An 11,694-nucleotide genomic window follows, 5' to 3' on the forward strand; every position below is an offset into this window, starting at 1 on the left:
AGCCTTTGTTCTGGACTCCTGTCATGAAAATAATACCTAATCACATATCCCTTTTAAACTGTTCTCGCCCTCATCTGTTTCAATGCAGTATACATAATTTATCCCATCTTTCTCAGTCTCTCCCTGACCCTGCTGTCAGTCCTGTTTTACAACAGTGGCACTATGCAGTATTTGTCCTTCTGTGACTGAGATATCTCACTCAGCATAATATCCTCCAGGGTCACCCATTTTGAATAATATTGCATGAGTTCCTTGTTTTTCAGTGCAGTGTAGTATTCCATTGTGTGAATATACCACAGCTTCTCTATCCATTTGTTTGTTGATGGGTCTCCATTGCTTCTTGTGGCTTTAGCACCATTCCACATCCCTGCCTTTGTCATGCTCATCAATGACCACTGGCTCACCAGTTAGTTAATCACTTCTCTGCTTCTCTGGCTTGATCCCTCAAGCAGCATCTGGCCCAGCAGCTTCCTGGAAACCATCTTCTCCAGGTCTTTTCTTCCCTTCCTAGCTGCCCTCTGTGTTTCTCTATTTCTTCTTTCTCCATTTGAACTCCCTTAACACAGCAGCACCTTAATGCTCAGTGTTCAAACGTCTTCCTTTCTCAATGTACAGACTCATGTAAACACTCCCTTGTCCAGTTCTAAATTTCCAGAAGTGCTATCTAAACACTGCCGTGCTGGATAGGTTTGAGCAAAACAGAGCTTCCAGATTAAGACTCATTATGGGAAAAAGTCCACTTATAAAGCTCTGCCAGTGAAAACCTACAGATCAAAACAGAACCTACTGTCTGTGCAGTGATAGAAAATGAGCCCCCCAAGTCGGAAGGTGCTATACAATGGCTGTAATGATCGACTCAGATATGCCAGTGATGATGAAGGTGATGCAGAAATGGGTAACTTTTACACAAGGCTGTTTTACGTAGGGTTCCCATGAGTCAGAGTTGACCCAACGGTAACTAACTACAATAAATACTGCAGTTGTCAGTTCATGTCATCAGCGAGTATATCACCCATGAATCCTACACTTGCACTGATCAATACAGTAGCTATAAGGTAAATATGGCTAATTAATCACCACTATTGGAACTGACCTGATGACAGTGGGTCAGGGACCTCTCTAGTACTGAAGAGCAATGATGTCAGTCTAGAGATTAAGGTGCACCTGATCCAGGCCATAATTCTCAAAATTACTTGCTATGTATCAGAGAGCTGGACAATGACTAGGGATAACAGAAGAGAAATTGATCCCTTTGAGTTGTGGTGCTGGAGAGGAGTATTGAGCATATCATGCACTGCCAAGAGAGCAGATAGGTCTGTCTCAGAGAAGGGGAAGCCAGGTTTCTCCTTAGAAGCAAGGATGTGTAGGCTCTGTTTCACATACTTTGGGCACATGGCCAGGAGGGACCAGTCCTTGGAGAAAGACATCATGCTTGGAAGGGTGTAGGGACAGCACAGGAAAAGAATATCCTGAATGAGATGGATTGACATGGTAACTGGGACAATGGGATTCAGTATGTCTGAGTCAGAGAGACTGGCTCAGAGTAGGGCAGGGTAAAGAGCTATTGTACATAAAATCAGTATGAGTGGAAGGTGACTTGATGGCACAAAACAATCATTATTACTAAGGAGGGCTGGTGGCACAATGGTAAAGGACTTGGTCAATTTGACCAAAAGGTCAGTGGTTCAAATCTACCAGCTGCTTGAGGGGGGATGAAAAAACCCTCAACCTTGCACTTTTGCCCAGGTAAAGATTACAGCCTAGGTAGACTTATGGGGGTTCCTCGTCTGTCTTAACGGGTTGGAACTGATACAATGGCATACAACAACCACCGTCACCACCACTACCATCATCGCCACAGTCACTACAACGATTGCTGACTTCACTGCAGTGTGTAATACTATAAATACAGACAGGGAACCTACATAAATGGAATACATCTGAACAATTAGGGCAAAACTTCTGGGTGGAGGGCGGGGGCATGTGGAACAATAAGCGCTTCCCATGATCAGGTAATTTCTCAAATTCTAATCTTGGGTAAGCGACAAGAAGAAAACGTTTCTACCCAATTACAATTATTCATGAGCATTTTCCTGGCCCTGCTTCTTTTGTCTGCCAGGGATTCTGACGGCAACAACCCGGTAAGGAAGTGCAGCGAAGGCAAGGACAATTATGCATCTTGCTGCCTCTTAGATTTGACTTCCTTCGTGAACTCTTAATTAATCCCACTCCCATATTTGTATTTTGTTTTCTGAACCTCTTGGCTATATCGTATTTACCCCTTTCTCCATTATTGCACTTGACTTCCTCCCTGGCATGCTCCCCAGTTCTCTTCTTAGTCCCCAAACTGCCCCTCATTCAGCCTTCAGCTTCCTTCCACCTGCTCTTTCTCATCCTTTTTCACCTTTAAAAACTGAAAACACCAAACTGACAGACACTGTTATGTTTTGCTTTTTTTCCCTCCCTCTTTCCTGCCTGAGCCGCAGCTAAGGCTCTCTCTCCTTGCTTCTATAGCAAGAGCAGAGAGTACTGGGTTACCATGGCAACAGCGAATCCAACCAGGCTGGTCCCAGCGATGCTAAGAACTGCTATGGCTATGGCGAGGCAGCCGATACAAGTCATCGCTATGCCTAGATGGGTCAGGCACGTGGTAACAGAAGACCAGGCTGGGCAGATTCTGTCCAGAGACTAAGACTGTACATCAGGCCTTCAGCCATACTGCTGTAAGGAGACAACACCATCAATTATAAAGCTTCCACGGAGCCAAAAGAATACATGACATTATGAGGATTCATTTGAAAAGGTTCAAACATCCCTATTCTTTTATCTTCTCTGAGAAAGAACCTCTTGCTGCTCGCTTGAGTTTTGGGGAATTCTAGAAATTAAAAGCAAAATGGATCCTCTTAATGTCACACCCCCATCCCCTCCTTTCCTGCTCCCCCTTAGGTAACCCTGGGTGGCCCAGGTCAAATGACGCTGTAGAATCGATACGGCTATAAACACCTCAGAGAATTCATTGGGATTACACAGAGATATATTTCAGACCGAGAAGAGATCTGTTCCCCAATGTAGTTGAAATGGATTGTTAAGTAGCGCAACAAGTGTTCCGTGCAGGAGACACTTTTGAAAACGCAGGCTCATGAGAAAGGATTTGGGAAATACCTTTGTAGAGGATGACACCAACCGCAGTGAGGGTCTGTCGCCGTTAAACACTCCACACAGGACGTGTGTTTACTGCAACGCGCAACACGAATTCTCCTCACCTAAAATTAAAGACAACAGTTGTTCACACAGAATTATAAGCAGCACCATGAAAACTACAACACCTTATCTGATGAAAGGCACATTTATCCACACGAACTCTTAATGCTCCTCTACTTATATTGGGCAAGAGTTCTCAAGTTCTAGGGTCCAGCGCAGCCGTGTAAGTCAGTTTCTGAAAGTTCCTATTCCCAGACTCTCTGTCACTCTCACTTAAGAAGCTCGGAATGAGGGTTGCAGAGTGGAGTATACTTGGGGTGGGGGTGGGGATGTGGAGGGCGGATTGTGTACCAATGAAGAAGTTTTTCTTTTGCTTTTCAAGGAGAGGAGCGAACTGGGGGTTGGGGTGGGGGTAGGTCAGTGGGGAGAAAAGTGCAACAATGAATGAATGGAATTCCAAAATCTCTGTAGATGATAATTGAAATTAATAATAATAATAATAAAAGAATAGTTAGAATTTTTTTAAAAAAGCACAGGCATGGGGCACAGCAATCAGTATATTCAAGAGCTCATTCAGGTTGAATGTGGTGTGCGCTCAGGTGCCTGACCTGCTGACAATGTCAGAGGAGGTCATGCAATCAGGCCATCTGATTTGCATATAGAAATGGCCAACGTATGGTCATGACACCTTGAGAATGAGCCTGGGAACGCAAGAAGCCAACCCCAGGGGTGTTAGCCTGGCATTGGCATGACATTGTGGTATGAGGAGTAGCAGGAAGGACACCCTCTGTCCGGCTGGTTTCGTCCCCTCATCTCCTGGCTTGCTTGTCCACACCCCATCCTCTTCTGGTTGTTGTTCATTGAGCGCCATTGAGTTGACTGTGACTCATATGACCTTATGAACAACAAATCTGAACGGTGTCATCCTCATCATCTCTGATATGCTCGAGCCCACTGGGGCAGTCACTGTGTCAATCCACTTTGTTGAGTGTCTTCCACTTTTTCTCTGACCTTCTAACTTTCCAAGCATGATGGCCTTTCTCAAGGACTGACGCCTCCTAATGACACAGCCCAAGTCTGTGAGATTAAGTTTCATTATCCTTGCCTTTAAGGAGCACCTTGATCACACTTGTCCTGGCGGCCACCCCCTCCACTTTTCTGCCCCAAGAACTTCCATTTCTTTTTGTCAGGAAACAGCAGCCCCCAGAGTTGGCCGCATGCTGGGCAGAGCCAGGCATGGAGGCTCTTTGCCAGTCAGTCAGCGAGGGCCTCAAACACGGTGGTGGGAGGCGTCTGAGCCTCACAAAGTGCCTTTAGCTGCAGGCAAAAATCACACAGCAAGTAGTAAGGACACTTGGGGGACTCATTATGCCAGAAAGTTGTACATACTAGAAAGAATACGTAACTTCTTACAAAGGTTAGGGAAACAGATCTAGAAGGGAGTTAGAAGGAAAGCAAAGAAGGACTTTCCCGGGGGGCATTCTTCAGTTCTACGTTGACTTCAGGGAGGATGACCACGTGGTTCCATCTCTCAGCCCTTGATGCTCTGACAGATGGATCAGGACGTTGCCGAAGCTGAGTCAGGCTAAAATCAACCAGGATGTGAGTAGCTGTAGCTCACAATTCAAAACTCAAACTTACTGCTGTGGTGTAGGAACCAAGCCACAGGTGACCCTCCAGTGAATTTCCAAGGCTGTAAATAACATGGGAGGAAGATGGCCCCTATTCACTTCCTCAAAGCCGCTGGGGGATTCGAACCACCAGGGAACCAAGACTCTTCTACTCACTGTTCCGTTCCCCCCAGAGAGGTTCCGGCAGACCACATACAAAGTTGTTTTGCTCTGCTTTTAATTCTAGAAATTTGAGTCTCATCATCTCTCTGAATTTGTTTCTAATCTGTAAAGCATTGATGGCAATGCTGACTTCACTGGGGTATGACAAACATTGTCAGGCATATACAAAACTCTTAAACATTGACTATTAATACTACACAGAAAAAAAAGTTTTCCATGGTCCCATAAACATATGACTCCTTAGACTAAACAGCTAGCTTCCTTAGCATGAGGAGTGGAGGGTGTCAAAATACGCTGAGCTCCAGGACGCTCTGGGAAGGGTTATCGTAACATCTGGTCCTTAGACCACTTTTGCTCAGAACAGCTCGTGGAATATGAGTCTCTAGGACATTCTTTGAGAACGACGACACAATGCATTTAAACATGCAAGCACATCACTTTATGTAACAGAGACAACACAATAAATAGTGCATTAGATTTGCTTTTCTCACTTAATAACACACTAGAGTGATTATTCCACATCAGCTCGTAGAACTCCACATGGTTATTTTTAATGGCCACATAGAGCAGCCTCTGAAGGATACTCTGTGGCTTAGTTTGACTGTCACTCTATCCCCAAGAGTTTAGGAAAGGATGTTCCTCAGGTTTTGCCTCTCTAGAGATTACACTGCGTGTGAATCCAGGGACAGCCAGAGGCTTACTAATAGGATTTGGCAGTGATTCTAAATGCAGGATACAGCAATAACTAGCTTTGACGCCTGGTCTGTAACTCTTCTCAAGATCCCAGGCTTTTCACCAGCGACCAGAACTTTCCACCTTCCAATAAATGGCTTGCTAATACTGGCCTAGTGGAAGGACGCTGTGCTACCAAGCTGAAGGTGGGTGATTGTCATCTGTGGCCCTCGGCCAGGTTCAAATTGTCTTACTGTCAAACATTCTCCTAGGTGGTATAGCACTGGTCTGTGTGTTGCTGTACAGAGGTAACTCGTGGTTCTGTGATGCTGAAGCCTGTGACAGTGATGTGCCAATCGTGGTATTGGGTACCCATGGTGGACAGTGTTGGCTGGAGCTTCCCGACTAAACCAAGCCTGGAAGCAGGAGCGACAGCCACTTCCAAAATGGCTTGCCTCCGAAAACTCTATGTACGAACAGTGTTCAGGTGTTCGTTCATAGGGTTGCTATGAGTCGTCTACGACTCGACGGCATTAAACAAGAAACAACAACAATACTGGTAACTCTTATCATGGTTCCCAGTCAGAGTCCTGGGCTCTAGGTGTGTATTTGTGTGTTCATAATAGTAGAAATGAGGGTTTGTGTGTTACCTGCAGTATTTAAAAAAGCCAAATGGACAAACCTAGCAGACTTAAGGAAACTTCAGTTTCTTTGCTTCTGGCTGGCGTTCTATCCACTGTGAGGGCCTACCATCTGTATACTAACTGGTCAGATGCGCCTTGATAAGGGAACCCCAGGAATGCAAATTGTGACAATATAGTCCTTTTGTTGGGCAAAGATCTTCCAAAACCAAGATTCATGGGGGAGGGGCGGATGGAGAGAGAAATACAATCAAAAGTGTTTAAATGGTGGCTTATGGTGGCCAAGAATATTCTGTTTGGCGAGGAAACAGTTTACAAAGGTAGGTAACGCAGAGATATAGGTATCTCAGTGTGGTAACTAACTCGCTGTTCAAGTGGCTAAAGGCAAAAGAATATAGCAACTTTGGAAACACCAGAGGCTATAGGATGCTTCCACACATACTCTGTGATTATTAAAACATGTGAAGTAGAATATGAAATAGAATAATAGCATATTCTCCACAGACTGAGAGGAAAAAAAATAGTAAGGGTGGGTTGAGGGCATCATCAGTTGCATCCATTCTGTAAGTCTTGGTTCTATTCTTTGCTAGGAGCACTGGTGGGGCAGTGAGTTAAATACTGCACTGCTAACTGAAAGTTCAGTGGTTGGAGTCCCATCAGCTGCTCTGAGGGAAAAAGATGGACAGTCTTCTCATATAAAGACTTAAAGCCTCAGAACCCTGAGGGAGGGGGGCTACTAAACCAGCTGTGGGTTGGGCTGCTCTTCAGGAGATTCTTCGCGTTGTGTAGCTCACATAGCCCTGGGTCTGAGCCAGCATGCCAGGATGCCGTTAGTTTTCACGACTTCGAGATTTGATCTCATCTAGCAGGAGCTTTAGTATCAGAAGAGGGTTTAAATTCTATCCCTGACCAGACCTAACTTATGTACAGTCTATTCTCACTATCTGTCATAATTCTGGCCTCTAAAGTCCCTTCAAACATTGGACCACTTTTCCTAGGCAAATACCGGGTAGGCCTTTGTGAGCCTCTGGTCACAACATTTTGATGAACACATATCCTTGTTTTATGTGTGTTTCTGGCTAAAGCCACTTTATTCAACACATATTGCTGATTCATTAACATTTAATTCACAACCAACAGTGCTCATGCCTGGCGGTGTTGTTGTTGATTGACTTTGAGTTGAGACCGACTCATAGGACTCTATGAACAAAAAGCCAGAAGTCCCTCTATAACTATCAACACTTATCAAAGTTCAGAGTTTCCAGAGGCATGTTATTTAGGAAGTGGATGCCACTCCTGCTTTCAAACCTGTCATAGTATGTTATTGCTGTTATATGCTATTGAGTTGCCTGTGATGTATAGCGACCCTATGTACAGCAGTTCTGAACCCTTTCCTATCCTGAGTCAGTTTCACTAATTCTGACACACCAACCCCCACTGCCCCAGTTACTGTACAATCCATCTCATTCGGGGTCTTCCTTTCCTATGCTGTCTGTCCACCCTTCCAAGCATGATGTTCTTCTCCAAGGACTGATTTCTCCTGGTTACATGCCCAAAGTAAGTGAGGTGGAGTTTCAAACTCCTAGCCTTCAAGGAGATACTTGGTTTCACCTTCTCCAAGACAGACCTATTTGTTTTCTTGGCAGTTCATGAAATGTTCAAGACTCTTCTCCAGCAGCACAATTTGAAGGCATCCATTCTTCTTCTGTCATTCTTAGTCATTGTCTAACTCTCTGAAGCATAAGAAGGAATTAAGAAAACCATGGTCTGGATTAGGTGCACCTTTGTATCTAGACTGACATCGTTGCTTTTCAGCACTCTGGAGAGGTCCATGACAGCAGACTTCCCCCAGTGCAATTTAGATTTCCTGACTGCTGGTGTTAAGAGTGTTGATTGTGGATCCGAGCAAGCTTCATCTAATGTAGATATTTTCTCTTTTAAGGCCTGTAGCCTTCTTGAGCATAAGACTACTTAGACAATACCCTAGCACTACATTTGGGGTTCGTTTTAAACAGGTCAATTACCAATAAAACCATAAAAAAAAAACCCAACACAAAAAAGCATGGCCTTAAATAGAAACAAAAAGGACACCTGTTTACAATAAAAGCGTTAAAATGAGAAGACTGAGTACTCCCTTGTTTATCCTTAAGTAGGAAAGTGTAAAATGCTCAGCTTTGTGGTTGCTCTGCGCATGTATGTGTTCTCATATGTCTGCATAAGCCCCTTGAGTATTGAAATTTTGGGGTTACAAATAAATTTAGGTAAGCAGACAAACTGGCAAATAGAAACTCTGCAATTAATGAGGACTGACTGTATGCCCTTGAATAAGTGACTTAACCTCTCCAAGTCCTGGACTGTTCATCTATAAAACAAGAGTAACTTCATCGCATTAAATTATTAATATATTTCATTAGCATCATTTATTATACTTTTACATATATATATGTATTCAGACATTATGCATCGAGAAGGAGGCCATCCTTAAAACAGAGACCAGAGCCAGTCAGTAGGGAGTCCATAAAAATTCGTTTCCTTCCTATCCCCTTGGGTAAAGCACTTTGTAATGATGAATAAAATGTAAAAACGTATTATTTTTATTTCAGGAAACAGCAATAAGAAAAAAAAAATACAAACCAGCCATATAAATTAAGAGAGGAGGGCAAGGGCCATATATTTCCTGGTTCATGCATGTGCATGAGATGGTGGCCTGATATTAACCCCAAATTCCAAACCCAGTCCCATTGGGAATATTCATAAATGCATCTAACCGTTCAGGGCCCACACAATAAATGTGGAAATTCAGTTACCTTGCTGATTATGCACCCATTTGCAAGCACACCACCTCTGGAAAACTTGGCACTAGAAATAGAGCCAATAATAAAATTGTCTAAATAGGCAATATTTCTTGCTTACTTACTGACAGTAAGGTTTTTAATTCCACCTCTGTGAACCACTGTGGATCTCCCGGCAGCCTGCAGCACTGTTTAAACCCACTAGTTCAAAGTAAAAGCCTCACTACTAGATAATGACATCAATTAAACAATTTTTATTCATAAGTCAGAAGCAATAAGTAGTATTTCCACCTACCTCATTCCCAGCTGTTAGATAGATGTAGCTATTATTCACCGGATCAGGAATAAGTTTGTAGAAAACAGGTGTTTCTTCTTTAATTTCATAGATAACCTCGGGACAATTTGAAGTCAAATTCTCACCAAGAATAACCTGTTTGAGGTAGGGTTTTTCCCCCAAAAAAGAGAAATAAGATTTTTGTTAAATACTTAGAATAGGGAACAAAATGGGGGGAAATTGTAGCATATTTCAGAAACCACATCCTTTCTCCTCTGCAACAGGCATCAGTTAAGTACCACATTTCTTATTTATCCTCTCCTGTCTAGGTTTTCAACAAGGCTGGTGATAACAAGCTGTGTTTCTGCTCTGGCAGGGGACAATGTCTCTCTCTCTCTCTCTCTCACACACACACACATACACACACACACACACAAATCATTCTCCAAATGACTGTAGTCCCACCTGTGAAAGCTCACTGTCCACAATGCTAACGCAGGTCTGGTCTAACAGATGACAGGTTCATGAGTGCAGAGCCCATAAAATGACTTGCAAAGGAACTGGAAGAGGCTTGACATAAATATACACACATATGTTACTCTGATTTCCCTCCACGATTCTACCGTGGTCATTCATTTTAAAGTTTCCAGGACAACTAAACAGTAACAGAAAAACAGGTATCGTTTTGAACACAAAATATAAACAAGTATGACTTGAAACAAACATCTATGGAACACTCACTAGGCATCAGGCATTATTCTGCATTGAAAAATGGCAATGACCAAAATAAGGAAGGAAATTAAAAAATCAGAAGCTGGCTTATTATACAGAACTCATATTCTTGTGTATATGTGTAGAGGCTGGGATGAAATTATGAGCAATACATTTATTAACAGTCCAATGTGGTTAAAGACAAATGAGCAAGTTCTAAAATGCATGCTGGTTTTATTAGTCGCAGTCACCCAAGCTTGAGCACATATAAGAGGATGATGCGCTGCTCAGTCCAGCACCATACTGCCCACTGTGTAGGGACCTACAGCATTTTCACCAGCTGATTTTCAGGAGATCACCAGGCCTTTCTTTATGGTCTTAGTTTGGAATGCCACTGAAACCAGTCTACTGCAATTGAGTCTGCTGGTATTTAGAGTATGGATGCAAAGCTTTCAGCATCAAAGGAATACATAAGCCACTTGTTGGTGGTGGTGGTGTTGTTGATGATTGTCTTCAAGTCGAGCACAACTCATAGCGACCCTATGAACAAAAGGCCCAAAGCCCCTCCACAACTATGAACATCTATTAAAGTTCACAGAGTTTCTGGAGGCGTGTTAATTAGGAAGTGGATGCCTCTCCTGCTCTAAACACAAGCCACTACAGTAACAAACTGACATATGTTGTTGTTGTTGATTGCCTTTGAGCTGAACATGACTCATAGTGACCCTATGAACAAAAGGCCTAAAGCCTTTCTATAACTATTGTCATTTATCAAAGTTCATAGATGGTGGATATGTAAATGCTCAAGGATAAAATAAAGTAAGGAAAGGGCATAAACAACACATGTTCAGGGAAGCATTTCTTTAACAACTTGTTGGCAGTGAGACAGGGACCTTTCAAATATGGAGGTATGTTTTCAGAAGAGGGAACTACCACTGCAAAGATCCTGAATTGATCATAGGGTCACACAATTTGATGGGTAAAGGAAAGGGGAAAGATCCGGTGTAAAAGGCACTGGATATTAACTTTGTAATCAAACAAGTATAAAATGAAAAATTAAACAAAACAAAGACTAGAGCTAAAGGGAGATGGGGGCGGGGGGAGAAGGAGCCTGAACTGAGAGGAAGCCAGTGATTATAGGGAGGAGTGGAAATCAAAGTCAGAGAGGTAAGGGGGCGGTTAAGAAAGGGATTTGCACACCTGTATGCAGACTTTGCCTTTCATTCAAGGTGAGATGGAGGGGCCATGTAGAGTTTTATGGGGAGGAATAACATAATGTGACAGAACTGAGTTCTGAACGAAAAGGATTGTTCTGGCTGCTGTAAAACAGCAGGGTCTGAACCACAGAAGTGGAGACCACTCCACAAGGCTACCACAATAGAGACATAACAGTGGGCTTGGGCTTTCCCCTAGACTCTACTCTCAAGTCAGTTGTGCTACTTTAAGTTCATAATTTACTTACCTTCACTAGGTCTCATCTCTATACTGAGGCTAATAATGGAGAATTTTGAAAGACACTAAGCACATAATTAGTACTTAATAGATAACAGTCTATTATGCACACCCATGTTTATCGTGGCTTTTTTCACAATAGCAAGGAGTTGGAAACA

At 43.1% G+C, this 11,694-nt stretch overlaps 1 protein-coding gene across 1 annotated transcript in view; it reads right to left on the minus strand.

The window, feature by feature from the left end:
- The window catches only part of PLXNC1 (plexin C1), a 255,007-nt gene that overhangs the window by 169,428 nt on the left and 73,885 nt on the right, over positions 1-11,694 (minus strand). The window contains exons 4-5 of the mRNA XM_006898490.1: positions 9,395-9,529; positions 3,163-3,263 (exon numbers count right to left, since the gene is read on the minus strand). Of these exons, the coding sequence (XP_006898552.1) occupies positions 3,163-3,263; positions 9,395-9,529 (236 nt within the window). The remainder of the gene's footprint in view (positions 1-3,162; positions 3,264-9,394; positions 9,530-11,694) is intronic.

Source organism: Elephantulus edwardii, unplaced genomic scaffold (genome assembly GCF_000299155.1).
Source record: "Elephantulus edwardii isolate Elephantulus edwardi_28Jun2011 unplaced genomic scaffold, EleEdw1.0 scaffold00231, whole genome shotgun sequence".
Classification (NCBI taxonomy): domain Eukaryota; kingdom Metazoa; phylum Chordata; class Mammalia; order Macroscelidea; family Macroscelididae; genus Elephantulus; species Elephantulus edwardii.